At 39.4% G+C, this 21,382-nt stretch overlaps 1 protein-coding gene and 1 pseudogene across 1 annotated transcript in view; one reads left to right on the plus strand and one right to left on the minus strand.

Moving 5' to 3' along the window:
• The window catches only part of NYAP2 (neuronal tyrosine-phosphorylated phosphoinositide-3-kinase adaptor 2), a 129,052-nt gene that overhangs the window by 68,670 nt on the left and 39,000 nt on the right, over nucleotides 1–21,382 (plus strand). The window contains exon 3 of the mRNA XM_059704860.1: nucleotides 9,013–9,219. Within this exon, the coding sequence (XP_059560843.1) occupies nucleotides 9,013–9,219 (207 nt within the window). The remainder of the gene's footprint in view (nucleotides 1–9,012; nucleotides 9,220–21,382) is intronic.
• On the minus strand, nucleotides 16,414–16,995 carry LOC132237934 (large ribosomal subunit protein uL22-like; annotated as a pseudogene).

The raw sequence follows: 21,382 nt of genomic DNA on the forward strand, positions 1-21,382 counted from the left end.
CACCTGAAACCTCAAAAAATCCCAGCAAGCAGGAGGAGGATGCAGATGCTATACACCTTTTTCACCCACATTCTCACAGCCAGACCTCAGTTTTATGACTGCCTTTAACTGCCAGGAATGCTGGGAAGTATGGTTTAACAAGGTGGCCAGAGAGACAAACAGATTTGGTCAGCCTCTGTCTAGTCTCTGTCCACAGTCCTCTTGGTTTCTGCATTATAAGAAAAAATGAAAATGTAAATCATATTCTCTGAGCAAATTGTTTCTTTTCCCTGAAGTACTAGAATTCTTCAAGAGCATGTTATTAGAACAGGTCAACAGTGGAGCTATGCCTGATGACTTCAGTGACGGTTGTTTAGGTAAAGATCATTTGGCTGTATCTCTACAATCCTCACACATCTTGATGAAAAGGAGGGAATAATTAAAATATCTGGGCACTTAATAGAGAGTTTTTAAAGACCAAACATGGTCTTTGGAATTCTAATTATTGTTCCATGACTATGAATGAGTGTTATTTCTTACAACCACAAAATAGAACTGTTGAATATAAGTAGGAAGTTCCACTGACTTATGGTGAGAGGCAAATGCTATGCTTGGCCAGGAAACCTGTCTTTTTATCAGAGCTTTACTAATTGCCATTTGTGTGACCTTGAGCAAGTTGTGTAAAGAATCTGAACTTTTTTATACCTGTAAAATTATTAGGATTCTTTGCATATTCTATTATACTTCAATGTGCCTCATCTATTTTGTTATCTTATTAAATATTGTGCCACACCTAATTATTAAAACCAGGGATTTACCCTATGTGCCTTCTGAACATAAACATGGACTTGCTTTCCAATTTTATTTAAAATCATGAACTTTTCAGATGCCTGAGCTATTATTCTTTCTCTATTTATATTTAGAGAAGGCATCCCTTAGATGTTAGAATTGACATAACTGACCCGAATGACAGAGTTCATATGAGAGAGAAGCAATAATTAAAAAAAAAACACCAACAACTAAAAATTGCCTCTGCTCCCTGGTGCCCTTTCACGATGGAAACATGGAGACTTTGCCCTATTTTCCCTGGAGACTCAGGAGATGGAATAATAGACATACGGGAGAGGACTCCAGTGTTCACCTGGACTTGTAGGTTGTCTGGCTACGATCAGCTCCAGACAGTATAGTTTGAAAAGACACCATGACATTCAATTAGTGTCTGGGCCAGGGTGACCGGGAAAATGAAAGTTCTACATCTGTATTCTGAAGAAGACTTGGCTAAGGAGAGACAGTCTCCCCCCCCTGTGGATTCTGAAGGGCGTTTACTTAAAAATAGAAAGACTAGTTCTGAGTTGCTGCAGAAACAGGACTACCATACCAACAACCAGCAAATGGTGGTTCCTGGAGGGCGGCTGACTGGAGCTCTGTATAAGAGGTTTTAGCAATTAAAGATGTTCATAGTTGGCCAAGCTTTCCCACGAGGTGGGAGCTCCTCTCTCCCTGGAGCTATCCTCCCAAAGGCAGGACACCATCTCAGCAAAGACATATACACACACCTTGCTTTTCACGTTGCTATTGTGGGCTTCCTAGCTCCCTTTCAGCTCTAAAATGTGATGACTGAATCTAATACCCATCTGATAATGCAATTTAGTTCAGTGCCTTCTTCAGCACTTCAAATGTATTGTCTTTTCTGCCCAATTAATCCACCTTGATCACCTTTCATTATTTTCATTGCTCAGCAGTTGGAATAGGACTTTTATCCTGCTGATTATGCCAATAAGAGGGGACAATTCAGGAGCATTCATTGTTTCCACAGGAAGTTCAAATACTCATCAGCAACATGAGCTTTGATATCTGTATTGCCAGGCACAATTAGAGCCCATATTTTGTAACCAAGGGATTCCTATTGTGAGAGTGTTAAATTTCAAAAACAATAGCAGTCGTAAACCACAGATATAAAAGCCTCTTGTCTAAATTATCTGAATCATCGAGATGTTAAAGAAACAGTTAAATAATATGACAAATTAATCCTTTTAAACATTTAGTGCAAAAAAAATGAAAAAAAATAGGATCTTATGTTCCTCTATAAAAATGGTGTTGCTGGTAATATTTCCAAATAATACTTATTTTCTTCAGGGAATATTTTGTTTTCTGCTCTATCATTAGCAAGTTAATTAGAAACATTCTGGGTTAACAAAGGAAATAATGCTGGTTATAGTAGTGAATTCATGTTTGTCAGTGAGGGTTATTTGTTCATGCCATGGCCCATGTGCTGTGAGATTGGAGAGGTGGGAAGAAAGCCTGTGAGTCAGGGCCAAAAGTATGGTTAGGTCCAAGAGTGAAAGATGATGAGCTAACTTTAACTTTTCCGGATCAGGAATTCATGAGTTCATTCACCCAGTCTGTTCTCACTGTGGACTCTATTAGATATTGAGTCTTTAGTCTTAAGAGCCTTAGAGTCACATGGCAAGAACAGACATATAAATCAGCAATCACATGACCTTTCCAACCAAAAAAAGAACTTTGGGAAAAGGATAATGCTGCCAGTTTCAACATATTGGAGTTTCCCAGAGAGACCTAAGTAAAGGTCCATATATGCTATTTTATTTTCTTTGTCTATAGAGCTTGGGAGGGATCTTTAGGTTGTGGAGATTTTAAGAATCCTCACTATGATTTCATTGTTGAGGGAGTGAATGTTGATGAGGAAGAGTGGATTAAAGATTCTGGGAAAGCTCAGTATCAGATGTGGTTCAGGCCCGATGATGAAAGCTATCAGACCAGGGAGCCAAGTAGTTATAGTGGCCCAGGGTCCAGGGCGGGAAGAGAGTGAGAGGACTGAGTTAGAAGATGGAGAGACAAATGTAGACCCAGAGACAGACAGAAAAAAAATGCATAAAATGGGAAAATTTTGAGAAGGAACTTCAGAGTTAGCAGCATGAGGTGTGATAGATTGGAATCCTGGGGAGAGTATTTCAGTCATGAATAGATTGTTCCTGGTCTCTTATTTTTATTTATGGTTTTTAAACTTAAACACTGTGAAAAGTTTAAGACAATAAAGTGCAGAACACACAAGCTTATTGACAAATGTAATACAATAATGCATGCATTTTTCACAGCAAGATTTCAATTCAAGATCCATCTTCAATGTGAGAATCAGGGTTTAGATGAATAGGCAACATTCAGTCATTCATTGATGAGCAGAGAAAGAGCTCAATCTATGTAGTTGGCCCTGTGCTACACACTGGGGCTTTAACTGTGAAAATAACTTAGATTTCACACAAAACTCTACCACAGTACCTAAGATTTATCTTGTCCAGGAAGGTTTATGTTACTAAAACAAATTTTTTTCTAACAGGCTTTAAGAAAACATCAAAATAGATGGACATGGATAAATATGTCCTTATTCCTCTGAATAGATGTCTTTGAGCTGTCAATATGTTGGTTTTTTTTTTATTGCTTACAGTATTACAAAGGGTATTACATATGTGTCCCTTTTTCCCCCCGCCCTTGACAATCCCCTGGCTTCCCCTACCCCCCAGTGTCTTATGTCCATTGGTTATACTTATATGCATGCATACAAGTCCTTTGGTTGATCTCTTACCCCCCTCCCTCTTGCCCCCCACCCCTCCCCGGCCTACCCGCTGCAGTTTAACAATCTGTTTGAGGCAGCTCTGCCTCTGTATCTATTATTGTTCAAAAGTTTATAATGGTCTCTATTATCCAGAAATGAGTGACATCATGTGGTATTTTTCCTTCATTGACTGGCTTATTTCACTTAGCATAATGCTCTCCAGTTCCATCCATGCCGTTGCAAATGGTAAGAGTTCCTTCTTTTTTACAGCAGCATAATATTCCATCATGTAGATGTACCACAGTTTTCTAATCCATTCATCTACTGATGGGCACTTAGGCTGTTTCCAGATTCTAGCTATGATGAATTGTGCTGCTATGAACATAGGGGTGCATATATCCTTTCTGATTGGTGTTTCTGGTTTCTTGGAATATATTCCTAGAAGTGGGATCACAGGGTCAAATGGGAGTTCCATTTTTAGTTTTTTGAGGAAACTCCATACTGTCTTCCATAGTGGCTGCACCAGACTGCATTCCCACCAGCAGTGCACGAGTGTTCCTTTTTCTCCACATCCTCTCCAGCACTTGTCGTTTGTTGATTTGTTGATGATAGCCAATCTGACAGGTGTGAGATGGTACCTCATTGTTGTTTTGATTTGCATCTCTCGGATGATTAGTGACTTTGAGCATGTTTTCATATGTCTGTTGGCTTTCTGAATGTCCTCTTTTGAAAGGTGTCTATTTAAGTCCTTTGCCCATTTTTTGATTGGATTGTTTATCTTCCTTTTGTTAAGTTGTATGAGTTCCCTATAAATTTTGGAGATGAGGCCCTTATCAGATATGACATTGGCAAATATGTTTTCCCATATCAAAATAGATGGACATGGATAAATATGTCCTTATTCCTCTGAATAGATGTCTTTGAGCTGTCAATATGTTTTATTGTATATATTTCTTAGACTATTTGTCTACTTTCCATTTGTTTCTTTTCAACAGTTATTTTGAAGATTTTCTTATTTATTTTAATTAGAAAATGCATAATGTAGAAAGCTGTACCTAAATATATAGGAAACCAGATTCATTCTCAAATCAAGTGCTCAATAAATACATTAATGACTTTCTTACAGATTTTTCAGTTTGTCCTTCTATTTAGGAGGCAGATGTTTAGGTATAAGTCTGAGTAGCATGCTTTCTTTGATCTTTTTGTTCTAAATATGTCTACCAAAATTCAATCCCTGGGACTTAAAAACAAAGAAGAAAAAAGAAAGACTCCATTTTGTTTCCATGGCTGTGTTGGGATTTTACTTAGTTGAGGTTTGAGACCTAAGTGCACCTCCCTGGTATGTATATGCCAGTAATTTGAATGAAAACAAAGAAACTGATGTTGATGGAGGTGTCTTGACACATATTCTCAGCCTTTTGTATTTAAAATGTTGTCCTAGCCGTAGCTGGTTTGGCTCTGTGGATAGAGCATAGGCCTGCAGACCGAGGGGTCCTGATTCCAGTCAACGGCACGTGCCTTGGTTGCAGGTTCCCCAGCCCACATGGATGTTTTTCTCTGTTTCTCCCTCTCCTTTCCACTCTTTTTAAAATTCAACAGAAAAATATCCTAGGGTGAGGATTAACACACACACACACACACACAAAATTGTCCTAATCTGTAAATACAATATTGGACCCAATGTTTGGGTATTTTTTTTAGTTTGATTAGTTTTAAGTCCAGTGATAGAAGACTCTGTGTTGCGTGCGTGTGTGTGTGTGTGTGTTTGTGTGTGTGTGTAAAATGGGGAATATTTATTAATGATAGTGGAAACAAATACAGAAGTCAGTAAAAACGTAAGCATCCCAATGGTTTGTTTAGAGTCTGGAAGAGATGTGAGGTGAAACATTAGGCTTTGAGGCTGTGACACTTGGAAGCCAGAGTACATTTTTCTTTGAAATTGTGAATAAACAGCTTGGAAATAATCTAAGATGTTCCTTTATGATCCTTGTTTTATTTCAGTTGACTGAGGGCACTGAAAAGCAAGTTCTGGCTAAATTATTTTGCTGTAATTGTTATGCTGCAGTGCATTACTTTAAAAATATTTTGACTTACATTTGATTTCAGTGTAACTGGGACATAGGCTTATATACAGGCACATTTAAAGACCAGGTTTTGAGGTTATTGCTATGAGATGACCCTCCTGGTTTAAGTTCTAGCTCATAGAATGATACTCATGGCATGTGCTTTCACAGCTGTATAGCATCTTGGAGTTGGAAGAGACTATAACAATGTGGAGGTAAATAAAGACCAAAAAATGAGCATAGGCAAAGGCTATTTATTCAGAGCTTGTGATACCAAGGCAGTCAGCCACCAGCACTTACACTTGGCAGGCACTCAAAGGCAGGGAAAAGAGTGAGAAATCTTTATAGTGGGAAAAAGAGAAGAGTTTCAGACATGCCCCAGTTGGAGACTGTTGGCCTGGGGAAGCTGTAGGCAGGCTAACTAAAAGCAAGGCATCCTATGTGATTAATTTTGGGTATATATTTGACTTTCTCTGTTTGGCTCTTCATTGGAAACTGGGTCCAAAATCCTGGCTGTTTTGGGCCAATTGTTACACAGTATGGCTTCCTGACTTGGTTGCTAGAGAGATAGCCTGACTTGTAGATAGCAGGTTGGCTTCCTGCACTACTACTCTAGATAATAGCTTAGAGATCCATTTTTATATGTTACTGGCAGTTTTCCATGTGTATATTCAGTCTCTCAGTGATCATCTAGTCTAAATGTAGAAAGATTTTAAAAATTCATAAAAGACAAATGGCTATAATTTATTTAAATTCAATATTGCTTTTAACTGTGTATGGCACTTTATTTTGAAAAAATCTTAAAATGTAGAATATCATTAGATCCTTCTAATTAAAGTGGGAAAGTTAGGCAGAGCTGGTATTATCTCCATCCTATATAATAAATGCTTAATATGCAAATCGACCAAATGGTGGAATGACCGGCAGAACTACGGGTCACTATGATGTACACTGACCAGCAGGGGTCAGATGCTCAATGCAGGAGCTTCCTCCAGTTCACAGGCCCCAGGCCAGCCAAGGTGGATGACAGTGGGGGGGCCCCCATTGTCCCGCCAGTAACCCCACAGATTGGCCCTGATCACTGGGCAGGCCTAGGGACCCTACCTGGGCACAAATTTTGTGCACCAGGCCTCTAGTTTTTAGATAAGAAATATGAGACTCCAAAAGGAGAAACTGAGTGTTCAGTGACATGGTTTACCAACCCAAGACCATGGCCAGGGCTGCAAAGCCGGGCATCTTGGTTCCTTACCCAGATGCCCGGCTTTGTAGCCCTGACCATGGTCTTGGGTTAGTAAACCATGTAAGCAGCTCTGCCATACAGACAGGTAATAGGGAAACAGAGTGTGACATTTCTATCCCATAGCTGAAAGTTCATGGGCATTTGAACCTACACAGCAAGAAACAAAATGCTGATCCTCTGAATCATTTCTGTGAATTTTTTTTCACTTCAGTCTTTCTCAAAGATCCTTTATTGGAATGAAACTTTAAATATAGTAAATTTTACAATTTGTGACTGTTAGATAATCAGATTTTGAAACTGCAACCAGCTCTGTGCCACTTTAATACACTTATAACACTCTCTTGATTCTCTTGTTCCATTAGGAATGTTGTATTTCCTACACACATGGGAAAGATGCTGGAGGAGTTGAGAAACCTACTAAATTAATTAATTCATTAAATGCCTGTGGACCAATATGCTAGGGGTGCTGGAGGTACCAAATGAAAAAAAAAAATCAGAAAAAAATCAGACCCTGCTTTTAAAGAACACAGGGCCTTTTGATAAGAGCAAATACATAGAAAAATGATACCCCAGCACAGGGTGGCATATGGGTGGGGAAGGCTTAGACAGTACTTAAATTGAGTAACCAGGCCTGTGGAGAGTTAACTGAATAAAGACAGGATATAAGGGCATTAAAAAAAAACCAGCATTATTTTTGCTAGAGCTGGGATGGAGAAGACATTACAACATACTTAGTGTTGTTTTTTGAATACACTGTTTATGGGAAAGTGATAAACTTAGAAAGGAAAGAAAGAGAGAGATGGTGGAGAATCTTTTGGGTCATACCAAAGAGTTTCAACATAATTCTGTGGGTAGCAAGAATCTTCTGGGAGGATTTTGGTCAGGGGTACATTATGAGTAGATTTGCATTTTTGGGGTTGTTTTTCTTTTCAAACACTTCTCTATGTCTTTTATAAATTGCTATTCCCTGAAATAACATTTTTCTCATAGTAGCAAGGTAACAGCACTCTTAAAACCATCTTTATTACATGTATTTTTTAAATACTTCTGTACATGCATTACAGAATGACTATCACAACCATTCCCTGAAATAACACTTGATAATATTTTTACTTTAAACAGATCACATTGGCAATTTGGAGTTTATATTTTAAGGAGTCAAAGCAATAGTTCAAGGGCAATGATCAAGCTTGAACCATAGAAATTGAAGTAGACATGATACAAAGTGGAACAGAAAAGAGAGCATGATATTCAGAAATAAAATGTGTAGAATCAGCTGAATGATGGATTTGGGGAATAGCAATTAAAGAAAAGGAGAGCGAGCTTCAAGCTGGATGGTTGGCTGGACAACAGGACCTAATAGTTTAGTAAAAAATGGTGCCAGACAGTGTATGAAATGCCGAACTTGTGTTTTCCATGGGCACTTATCCAGCAGGAAGTTTTTAGTCTAAAGCTCCAGAGAATGGTCCAGGCTTATGATAAGATATTTAGAAATCACTAACAACCAGACAATTGCTAGTTGAATCCTGGAGGATAAAAATAACAAAAAGATAGAATGAAGGAAACAGTGGTAAGCTAGTACCATGGGGACAACCATCATATAAGGGATGCGTATTGGAAGACAAGTTATGGATGACACAGAAATGGTGTGAGACATAGAACACAACACAGGAAGATGGGCCATCAGGAAGCTAAGAGAATTGAAGATGTAAATTAGAGAGTATCAAGGAGTTTTCAAATGGCTTTAAAGTGTCTTCTAAATCTGCCTCCTCAAAGGTCAAGGCGATATTAGCAAGTGCAGTTTAGTAGTGTGGCTGGAATGAATTATGTCACAGTGAGCAGTGGAGTAAAAAAAGATGAGACAGTAAAGACAGTGAATATAAAGAACACTTTAAGATATTTTCTTCAAAATGAGCTCAGGGAAGAGTTACTAAAGGAGTCTCAAGATTCACTGAGCTTCTCTTCCCAAGAGAAAGCTCTTTGCCAGCGATACTAACCTGAGCTCCTCCCTGTTATATTGAAATGTTGTAATATCTAATACACATATAGGTTTCTAAAAATATATTGAAAGCATTTAGAAATTGTTCTTCAGCATTTTAAAGGAATCTAGGAAGTATTTGACTCTTGTTTAACCGTGTGCAATTTTGGTTAACACACAGAATCAACAGAGGAGCTGAAAGTGCGAAGCCACAGCACAGAGCCACTGCCAAAGCTGGACAGCAAAGAGAAAGGACACCATGGGGCATCTTCCAGAGAGCCTGTCAAAGCTCAGGAATGGGACGGAACACCAGGGCCACCTGTGGTCACCAGTAGACTGGGAAGATGCTCTGTGAGCCCCACCTTGTTAGCAGGAAACCACAGCTCAGGTAAGAAAGATGATCTCCCAGATAGATGGTAACGCCTCATGTCTCTGGAAACTGCTCTTATGCAATTATCACTTGGAGAACCATAGCCACAGATATGTCTTTCTACTCATAGAGACAGCATGAATAGCCCTTCACATAACAGGAGGTAATAATATATTGGACCACTCCAGGGACCATCATTCACATGGACAACAGAGTAGTGAATGGTGTTTCTTGGAGCCGTGTGATGTGGCAGCCTTGAAAACTCAAAACATCTCATACTAAATTTTATCTAGAGTCATCACCTAAAGCAGTTATTTATTTATTTATTTATTTATAAAGTTCAAGGGATTTAAAGTTTATGCCTCTTTTGTTTCAAAATAGATTTTAAGAAACTAGGAAATTAGCAGAAAGTAAAATTGAGGATGAAAATGTAACAGAGACATGCTAGTTGGTTTGGCTGAGTGGATATAGCTTCGGCCTGCGGACTGAAGGGTCCCAGGTTTGATTCCTATCAAGTGCACATACCCAGGTTGTGGGCTCCATCCCCAATAGGGGGCATGCAGGAGGCAGCTGATCAATGATTCTCTCTCATCATTCATATTTCTATCTCTCTCTCTTCCTCTCCCTTCCTCTCTGAAATTAATAAAAAATATATTTTTAAAAAATGTAATAAAGATGATCTGAAGGCAATTGAGGGAGTAGACATTAAGAGGCATTTGAAATGGTGAGCTGAAGAATTTTACCTGGGACTATGTTTCCAAGTCTAAGTCAAAAATAGAAAACTATAATCTAATATACCTTTAAATTTCAAAGGTGAAATTAAAATTTGCAATGCAATTTGCATTGTCAATAGATAAATGTTATGAAACTTCAATTTTTAAAAAGCAGCATATACGTGCTTTGAACTGATTCATCTATGTGATAGACTTACGAAAAACTGTCAATTGAAATAAACAACAAATAATCAGGCAGCCGCCTGTAGTTTTCAGGTTTCCATTCCTTAACAGTGTTAGGGTCCTGAAGAAATGACCAATCTTTAATGTTCTTTTCAACTCTGATACTCACCTTGGAAAGCAATTTACATTAATTTAGCATGTGGTCTCTCTGAGGGTCATGCACAAGTTAAAATTGAAACAGGATGAATAGTTTCGGGGGAAGGGATATTTCTAGAAGAGTACGCAGGAAAAGCAGAACAATAGCTTCCCCATACTTAAAATGTAACTTACAGCTTTAGTGATGCAGCTCTATAACTAACTTGAGCAACATGAGTTCAAACCTGGGGGAAGGAATATTATGGGAATTTAGCAGAAATTTGAAAAGAAATATTTTTATAATAAAGTATAAATAAATATATAGGTGTATGAGAAAAATATATTTTGTGCATTTTGTTAAAAAGAAAAAGAAAAGTAGAGAACAAATTGTATTTTGTAGGGAAAAAGGCCACTCCTAAAGAAGGTTAATATCATACTTTAATTGGGAATTATGATTAGTTTTAGGTTTCTTATTAGCATTTCTAAATTATATAAATTTATACAAGTTCTAACCAAAAAACATGCACAATATCTGTTATTGTGACCAACGATATATTTTATAAAAACCAAAGCATTACCTGAGTGTATATTATGTAACCACCATTGTTGTAAGATCTGAGCTGGCAATGATAAGTAAGACATCTCACATTTAGGTGCTCAAATTCAAGTGAAAGACAGACAGATGGATCGTTGCAATATAATGTATTATATACAAATAACATGCAAAACAGATAAGAAGTTAATTTTTCATGGCAGGTATGATTTTGGCAAGAACAATCGGGGGCTTTTGGCAGATTAACTAATAATTGCTTAAGGATGCTACATTTGAGCTAGAGCTTGAAATATCAAGAGCTGCTTATAAAATGACAGAAGAAAGAAGTCTGCCTTCTGCATGAAAACCTTAAATGCAACGGATGGAATGTGTGTTTGGTGTGAAAGGTTGAGGAAGGTTGACTAAAGAAACTGTAAAGTAGGTTGGGACCAGGTAGTAAGAATCTTGAAGGGCCTTGTATATTGGAAATGCTTTTAACCACAAAGTACCAATTAGCAGTGGCTTAAGTAATAATGATCTTTGTTACCTTCTGTAGCACCCAATCTGGAGGCAGGGAGCTTCAAGTGTTTGCCACTATTCAGGGAGTCATTGAGGACCTAGGAACTTTCTAGCTTTCTAACTCTCCTGTTCTGATGCCCTTGATGATTTTTTTTCATAACCACAAACTGGCTATGACAGTTCTGGGCATCATGCCCCTTTCATTTAGTTGGTCGGAACTGGGAAATATGTTCTCTGGACCAATCACTTTGTGAAAGGAAATGGTATTTCCATGGGCTTAGAAAAGGCCCTTCTTTCCCTTAAAGCAAGGGGCCTCTGCCTGATACCTAGAAACGAAATCCACAGACTATTTGCAAAGGTAAGGGGAGATTACATTGCATAAGCAATGGACAGTACCTGCCACATCATGTTTAGGTTTTGAACATTATGTGGTGGAATTTTGTATTCATTTAAATATTTTTAAGATAGGTATAATGTGATTCCGTTTCCATGATGATAGATCCAGTGATGACTTCACAGCTCCAAGCCTGGGTGACTGGGAGGCCACGTGCTGAGACAGAGGTGGTTAATATGAGATGCTGAGCAGGGTTTAGATGGGAAAGCCAGCACTTCTATTTTGACTATGTTAAGTTGGAAGTGCTCTGGGACATCTGATTGATAAGAGAGCAGACAGTTGGAATTACACATCTGGAGCTGAAAAGATTAAGTGGAATTAGAGATTGAGACTAGAGACATTTGGAATGGTTAACACCATAAGACTAGCTGATTCTAAACTAGAAGAACAGGAAACAGAGGTGAAGGGAACTGAGATTAGACCTGGGGAATCCAAACACTTTAATGTGTGAGCAAAGGATGAAGAACTTGTGTAATAAATGGAAATGAAATAATGAATACGGTCCCCAATTCACTTTTACTGAACACTTAGTAAGTTGCATAAAAATGGGTAATAGGTCTGTGACATGAATCTTTCAAGAAATTCAGACAGTAAACAGAATTTATAATGAACTTTGACTTTCTCCCACCGGAAACTCCAGAAGCATTTTTTTTTGGCTTTATGGCCTTTAAATCTCTCCTGAGTCTTTTCAGCTCTGTTTGTAGAGCAGTAAATCATCTCATGACCAGAAGAAATGACATAAATTTCTGGAGTCCCTCACATTCTCCACCTGAGATTATGAAGGTGGTAAACAAAGGGGAAGGAAGGGCATATTTTTGTTGTATTTTTGATAAAGATGTTTTTGAGTCCACATTCAAAGAAATATGAAAAGTAGGGGCAAAAGTATAGTCATTTACATAATGTCAGTGCAAGTCAGGGTTTCTTACATGAAAGTGAAACCATTGACATGACCACTCAAAAGTAAGTGTGCATCACACTTACTTTATTACTTACTTGAACTTTTAGAACAAGTCAGTGGCTCCCAAATATAGCATCACATTTATATCTATCGAGTCTACCCTTATACCAGTTTTGAGGGGGAAAAGGAGAAAATGAAAAAATGTTTGTTTTGCAGCTTTTGTTTCTCTGAAAAGAAAAAAACGAATATGTGCCAATTCTATTCTAAAAAATGCCATAGTTCCACTAGCAAAAATGTATAAAATAAAATATCTGAAGTTCACACACCTTGGATATTACTTAAAATGTACTTGAAGAGTGCTCATCAGAGGGTCTTTGTCTAGAACAAACAACTATGTGAATATGGAATTCTGTGCTTCCGGGGCTCTTTTGGAACAGAAGGGAAAGAGTCATTTACTCTTCCTCCTCCTTCTCTTCACACTTCCTGGTCATTATTGTCTCCTTGCCACTGGGCCACTGAACTACTAGTCTCCTAGTGAAATACACTGGCGCTGGAACAGACAGCCCTCCTCCCAAAACAACAGAGGAACTCAACTCCATACCTTACACTGGAGGGCAAGGAGATTCCACCTATTCTACCTATAAATCCCCACCTGTCTGTCAACTTTGCTTCTGACACTTGCATTTCATCTCTCTCTCTCTCTCTCTCTCTCTCTCTCTCTCTCTCTCTCTCTCTCCTCTCTCTGCTGGGGTCCAAACCCAGCGGGTCCAGGGGTCCCCAAAGGTGTGGACGGAGTCGGCGAAGACTATCCACCCTCTTCCTACGGTGGAGTCCTATCCATCCCGAGAGTGGGGCTTACCTAGGGGTCCCTGTTCGGGCGCCATATGCCGGGGTCCAACCCCAGCAGGTCCAGGGGTCCCCAAAGGTGTGGACGGAGTCGGCGAAGAAGGAATGACACGGAGACAGCGTTCAGTTGATCAGCAGCCTAGCCAGGAACTCTAGCCAAGTTCTGGTTAGGATCACCAGCCAGGTTCTGTGTCCATGTTCTCTTGCTAGGTTCTCCAGCCAGGTTCTCCAGGTTCTCCAGCCAGGTTCTGTAGCCATGTCCCCTCGCTAGATTCTCCAGCCAGGTTCTGTCCAGGTTCTAGTCAGGTTCTCTTGCCATGTTCTATAGTCAGGTTCAGTCCAGGATCTTTTGCCATGTTCTCTCGCTAGGTTCTGTCTCTAGGTTCTGTTGCCAGTTTCTGTCCAGGATCTTTTGCCATGTTCTCTCCAGCGAAGTTCTTCTGTCTCTAGGTTCTGTGTAGGTTCTGTCTTCTAAGTCCTGTCTTGTTTCATCTGTATTTATACCAGTTGATTCCAATCCTATCAATCTCTACTCCAAAGGTTAGGGCGTTTCTTATCTCCATTCCAGGGAATAAAGATTATGTAGCTTAAGCATGATTGTTCGTAGTTAAAGTGATTAATTACCCGCCTGGCACTTAGTTAAGAGGTTTTATTCCCTCCCTAACTTCAGGGGAAAATCCCTACCTGGGGAAACAACCTTTCTCAGAGACCTTGGTTAAAACACATAGTGCCAAGAAGGTGAGCAAACATATTAAGAACAGTATGCCATATATGCCAGGTCCCTTGAAACAGCAAGCATGGACTGGCTCCTGGCATCTCTCTCTCTCTCTCTCTCTCTCTCTCTCTCTCTCTCTCTCTCTCTCTCTCCCTCACACACACACACACACACACACACACACACACACACAAACTGCTCTCAGTCACAGACTAGTGCTTTAGCAAAAGTGGTTTAGCCACTTGATAATGTTGTTCATAACAGCTCTTTTGAGGAATGGAGGAATTGCTGAAGTAAAACAAATGAGTGTGTCAGATCTCAATTCTAATTAACATTGCCACTGGTTGCTGTGGCACATTATTAAAGTCACTGTAGTTAGTAAGTAAGTGAGGGATTCCCTGAAGGGTGATTCTTGGGGGCAATGGTGGACTGGGGGCTCAAATGCTCATGAAAATAATGGGGGAAAGTGAAAATTATACAAGTAAGTATGGTATTGACAAAAATTCAGAATTCAACCATTGGGTCACTCAACAAATAGTTTCCAGGCAGCTTATATCTAGCTCTGTAATGGTTTTGAGGGACACACACACACACATCATAATCTATATGAAACCTGGCCTCTGTCACTCAAAGACCTTACTATGCTTCTTTATGAAGCAAAACTATAGAATGAAAATTAGATTACAATTAAATGTTATTTTCATCATTATTATATACTGTATTATCTCTACTGTTGACTATGGATGTACTGTATTATCATTCAAATAACAAAAATTAGTTTGGACTTGAAAGAAATGGAGGACTTGAACCTTAAACCAAGGTTATATCAGGTCTTTGAAAAACTCATGATTATTAACTGAGTAGAAATATTTAGAGGGAACTTTCCATATGGGATGAGGGAGGCGAACAAAAGCTGAGATAGATCTCTCCTGACTTGGTCCTGCCTGTCCAGCTGGACTGAAGAATCGTTTCTGGAAGTTAACTCAGAAGGCCTTGGCTTAATCCTATGTGGAACAATCTAAAAAAGACCTCCGCCTCTGTGTGTGCAACCTTGTGTGTTTCTGCTGTTCTGAGAAGAAGGTCCCAACGGGCTGAGAACTGAGGCGCCTGGAGGACAGGCAGGTGATATGAACAAGTGCCTCAGGAGAGTGCCTCCTTCAAGGCAGACAGGTTGAGCTGGTACATTACATACCTAGGAATGCCCTTTGCTCTCACAAAGAAAGTGATTTTCGCAATTTTTCTTAAAACTTGAAGTTATTTTGGCCTAAGTGATGTATGTCCACATCTGTTAGAAGCATAGGTGTGGAGACATATTTCTGCATTGCAAGGACATTTTATTGGAAACTGACAACATCAGGACGGAGTGATAGAAGTGCAGGTGACCTGGAAGGCACAGCGCCCTCTAGGGGACAGAAGCTACTAGTGCCAGCTGATGCTCACCATGAGAAACGCTCAACACTCCCAGATTGAAGTTCCATTCTGTGAAGTCTCACAATTTTTAAATATAGCTCAATTTTTAAAAAAGCATTGAATTGAATAATTTGCTTCCTCTGGCCCCAGGCAGCTGTGGACTTGAGTGTCATTTATGGCCCGCAAGGCTGTCATTCAGCACAGTGGGCTCAGGAATCAGCAGGCAGTTCTCACATCTGCTCTCCTCCCCAGGCCTAACTGGGAGCTTGGTTATTTCCTCTGGGAGCATTGGCCACGCCCTGTTGCTAGGCTCTGCCCACTATTTTCACACTCTAGAGCTTAACGCTCCCTTTCTGCATTGTAGGAGTAAACATGTGGCAGAATTCTCACTTGGAGAATCTTTGGCGAGCAGTGTGGGTCAGGTTCCCAGTAGCCCCACTTTCATTTCTCCGTGGAAAACTGCCCTCTGTCTGCTAGAATTTGTCTTCCCAGAGAAATTGTTTTATCTATGTTTCTCCTAATACTGGTGGTCGGGCTTTGAGAAACAAACCAGAAAAGGAGGACTTGGAGTGAATTAACCAATATAAATAACAAAAGTGTTTGTTTATAAAAGACAGTTACAAAATAATAGAAGGTAATTGCTCTCCCATTCCAAAGCAAAAGGCAAGACCACAGAAGCAGAACCTGCGAAGGAAGTGATCAAAATGAGTTTTGCTGTCCTTAACTGAACTCTCATCTCTAGCCTGTAGCTTGGGAACATGGGTGCTCAAAGGCTAGAGACCAGATTTTACAGAGACTTTGGAACTGGTTTGTGGAGAGATAAGAATTACATTGTTTTTTTGGTTTTTTGTTTGTTTGTTTTTTACTTTTATTTAGATTTATTTTATGCTGAATTTACTCCCGGGCCTTAAGTTTTTGTTTATTCAGTTTCTTTTCAGGTATCCTTTTCTTCTGTGCAACCTCCTCTTCTGGTTAAGGAACAATCTGCTCCTTTTCAGTAAGGATCATCTCAGTGTGGCAGGGAGAGCTCATGTATGGGTTAATCCACCCATGAGCTCGGTAGGCTCAACACCACATCTTGGGAGCTTTGAGCACCTGAATGTGCTCAATGACCAGAGAGTCTACATCTAAACCCTTAAATTCAGCATTGCTCTCAGTATTTTTAAGCATGTGCAGCAAACATTCAGCACTCTTTTTGGGCCACTGACCCTGTGTCCAGCCCCACTGTTTTGCCTGGGCACACCTACCAGCTCCACCATTGGAACGACAGAATGGCACACACTGCTTCTTTAAAGTGATGTCCTTCAGATACTTGGGGGCTTTTCGAATATGCATACCCTTAATGGCCTGGGCAGTCTTACGAGTGTTCTTAAAGTGAATGCGGAGATTTGAGTTTCTTGATTTGCATGATTTTGTGGGGTTTTCTGGGTCTAGTGAATAGTGAACCATTTTCAGAGTCACTGATGGCTGCTTTGGGGAAGAGGAGAATCACATTGTTTTCTGATGGCACTAAGGTCCACTGTGTTGAAGTTAACAGTTAAATGCACACATTTAAGGAAAACAGAACCTGATATAATTACAAAATTTGCTCTAAGATGATGGCAAATGACATTTAATCTGAATTATGGAATTTAAATGTTTCACCTTTGTAAATCATCTATGCCCCATCTATATAATAAAAACCCAGTGGTTGTAATGCCATAACGACCAAAGACCAGTCACCAGGAGACTGCGTGTGTGGTGAGGCACGTGAGGGTGGATGGGGCTTCATGTGCAGTGAAGCGTGTGCGGATGGACGGGGACTTGACTCTGGGTCCTGCGGCGCGCTGGGACTTGGGGGTCCTGGGTCTCTCGCAATTTTCCACAGGTCTGGGTCTCACGTGATTTTGCGCGCTGGGTTACTAGTTTAAAATAATGTCTTATATTTAGATGCCATCTGTTCACTTTTAAAATACTTTTATAAGTGCTATCTCATTTTATCTTCACAAAAACCTGTATATCTGTGGGCTGGTGTTATGAACTGATTATTTAGGTCACCAAAACTCAGCTCCAAAGAATCCAGTAAATTATCCAAACTCATTGGTAAAAGTAGTAGACAAATCAAGAAATGGACTTGGGGTTTCTGATCCATAGCACAGTTCTCTACCCATATTTTAACTATACTTTGAACTCCTGGGATTTTAAACTCAGGGACCAGATTTATAAAAGTCAGTAAATATATTACCATCCTAAACCCAGGGAAACAGAGTTAGGAAGATACATGCTGTCACACATAACCTTCCTTATAAATCCAAAGAAGTGTTTCTCCACTCTCTAGTCATGAAATTTCTCTGTTTCTGTACCTAAGAGATGTTTTTGACTGATTATCTGATAGATCTAAAAGTCCATTTCAAGCACCTGAGCAAGCATGTTACACATGTGGTGTTTTTTTCCTAAAACATAGCAATATTGTAGATGCTTGCTGTTCTTTGGTTCAGTTGATTATTCATTCAGCAAACCTGTGAAGATACCTGATTGAACAGATGAGGGGATGACAGATAACCTCTGCCCTCAGGAGCTTATGCCTACCTGCCCATGGAAGCACTTAATCTCACCTCCAGAGCCATTGTTGCCCCTAATTCACTGAGATAGGGTTGAACTCGGTGGTCCAGTAGTTGTAGGCTTTTCTCTAAACCATGTATATTCTTATTCCACTTTATGTTATTAGCAAAATGGTCAACATAATGGGAGATGTCTGGAGTCAAAGAATTTGGTGATAGTAACTGACGGGTGTGTGTGTGTGTGTGTGTGTGTGTGTGTTTGCATGCATATACATATGAAACTACTTATAGGTTTTAGGTTAAGGTCTTATATGATCAGATTTGCAAAGTCAGTTAAATTATTATATACTACAGTATGTATATGATATATGTAAATATATATGTGTGTGTATATATATATATATATATATTCCTTTAAATTTGATTTCTACTAAACATATGCCTAAATCATGACACTGTATATTACACAGATACCCTGAAAACTACTGGAAAAAAAATTCAACTTGACACTAATTTCATTTTGTATTAGAGAAATTCTGGATTTTCAACTCTTTTCTGATTCTACTGGGGAAAAATAATTAACCAAGCATACAAATTTAGATAATGCAGAAGGTGCCTTCACCTTACTAGGCTCTCAATCCAGTCCTGTTTGAAAACATGACAACACGTTGGCATGAGTTTTGACTGTCTGCCAGCTCCCCCAGTCCTCCACTGCAGGGAACAGGGCCCCACCCTCTGCCCTCTCTCAGAGGAGTTCGCCCTGACATTGCTCCCAGTTGGCAGAAGTTGGCTTTCTTTGGAAAGGCCTTATAGTCACAAAGAATGCCCTTTCTTTTTCTGTGAAAAGCCATTGAAGACATTACAAAAAAAGGAGGTTTTTTTCTGACTTATGCTGGCCTGTTACAGAGACTAGTTCTGGGAAGCTCTGTGGACTGACTGGACTACCTATCAATTAATATTTGCACTGCCATCTACTGTCCATAACAGGCACTGCAATTTCCCCTACCTGATTTTGTTGTTAAATTCAAATGAAGACTGGTGAATGTATTTTTGTCTTTTTATTGGAAACATAGGAAAGGTGAAGAAATGAGGGAAATTTCTTTATATTACTAAGAAATGTAAAAATAATTTATCTTCTTTTACAATGGCTTTTGTCTTTAAACTATGGTTTAAAATAATTCATTCAATAAATACTTCAAGTCCTCAGGTATCAGTTATCATGTCACTCATGGGAAGGAACGAGATAGACAGGATGCCTGTCCTCACAGAACACACAGTTTAGTAGAGGAGGGGAGGGAAGGATGCTGTGTGGCAGGGGCGAGACTGTCGATGAGGTTGCCTGTGTCAGCTGAGAGAAAGCAGTGTAGACTCCATTATAGTATAAGCAGAGGAGCGGAAAGATCAAAGGGGCCTTTAAATAGTAAAAACAGCAAACATTTCTTGAGACCTTATTACATGGTGGTCACTTTTTACATGAGGTAACATCTTTACACTTATTATCTTATTTAATTTTTACAATAATTTCATGAAGTAGGTAACCATTACTTCTCCCATTTTATCTGTGAGCAATCTTAAAAAGATCCAGTAATTTGTCCATTGTCATTCAGCTGATAAGATATGAATTTAGTAGCTCTCATGAAAAGCTCCAGAAAAAGTATGAAGGCAGTTCTCATTGACTGACTTGGGTCACATGTCCATTCCTGAACCAATCAGTGAGGCCAAGGAGATGGAATGATTGCACAAATCTCAGTCACAAGGCCACTTCTGGAGCTAGTGTTGGGGGCAGCTCCTAATGTGGAACCATAAGAGCTAAGAATACTAGTGGTATTGTTCTCCAAAGGAAATTCAACTGCTATTCCAGAAAAAGGGGAAATGGATTCTGGACAGGCAAAAATGAAAGATGGCCATTACTCCTCCTGAATTTTATTTTTAAATAAATTTTTGTTTTATTTTTAAAACATTTACAACCAAAACTTTGCTGACAATTTTAGAAAATTTTAGCAAACAGCAAACTTGAGCTATGCAAGATCTTATTGACATTGTTACAAAATTAAAACATAAAAAGCAGACCAGAAAGGAAGAGTAAAGCAGTAATCTTATGATTAGCTAGAGGCCCAGTGCACGAAATTCGATCACTCATGGGGGGGGGGTGTCCCTCAGCCCAGCCTACACCCTCTCGCACTCTGGGATCCCTCAGATAATGTCCGACTGATGGCTTAGGCCTGCAGGGAGTGGGCCTAAACCAGCAGTCAGACATCCTTAATGCTGCCGTGGAGGCGGGAGAGGCTCCTGCCACCACCGCTGTGCTCACCAGTCATGAGCCTGGCTTCTGGCTGAATGGAGCTCCCCCTGTGGGAGCGCACTGACCACCAGGGGGCAGCTCCTGCATTGAGCGTCTGTCCCTGGTGGTCAGTGAACGTCATAGCAACTGGTCAATTTGCATATTAGGCTTTTATTATATAGGGTTAAGAGGATTTTTGAGGTCATTTCATTACTACAACACATTTCATTTATGAACATCAAAGAATCAATAGCCCAGTCAGATGTGGCTCAGTGGTTGAGCATCAACTCAGGAACCAAGAGGTCACCAGTTTGATTCCTGGTCAGGGCATATGCCCAGGTTGTGGGCTCGATCTCCAGTAGGGGGTAAGCAGAAGGCAGCTGATCAATGATTCTCTCATCATTGATGTTTCTCTCTCTTTCCCTTTCCCTTCTTCTCTGAAATCAATAAAAATATATTTAAAAAAAGGATCAATGAATGAACCTTAAAGCTTGCTTTTTATTATAAATGTTGAAAAAGTTCCTTGAGAATTTTCTTGGCTTCCCTCAGGTCTTAGGCAGGTAATAGCTTTTTTTTGGACATTGCCATAGAGGTTTTTCTAGGAGAAAATTTCCCAACTGGCAGTTCCCAAATTCCTTGGAGTTTTTAACATAGTATTTCCCTGTTTCAAATTAAAACAAAACAAAACTCTCCATTGGAAAATTAACTGTATCAAATGTTACACCTCTAAAAAGAGAACTATTGGGGACTCAGAGACAATACACATAAACAGTCCACAAACTCTTCAGTCTTAGGATCCCTTATGTTCTTAAAAAGTATTGAGAAAGCAAAAAAGCTTTCCTTAATATTTATCATATTAAACTTGAGAATGAAAAAATTATTCGTTAAAAATAAAACCATTATATATTAACATATATAACACCTTTCATAAAACTATATTTTTCAAAACTATAAGAAATGGTGAACAGATTGACATTGTTTTACATTTTTGCACATCTAATGTCTAATTCAATGG

The sequence above is a fragment of the Myotis daubentonii genome, chromosome 7 (assembly GCF_963259705.1).
Source record: "Myotis daubentonii chromosome 7, mMyoDau2.1, whole genome shotgun sequence".
Classification (NCBI taxonomy): Eukaryota; Metazoa; Chordata; class Mammalia; order Chiroptera; family Vespertilionidae; genus Myotis; species Myotis daubentonii.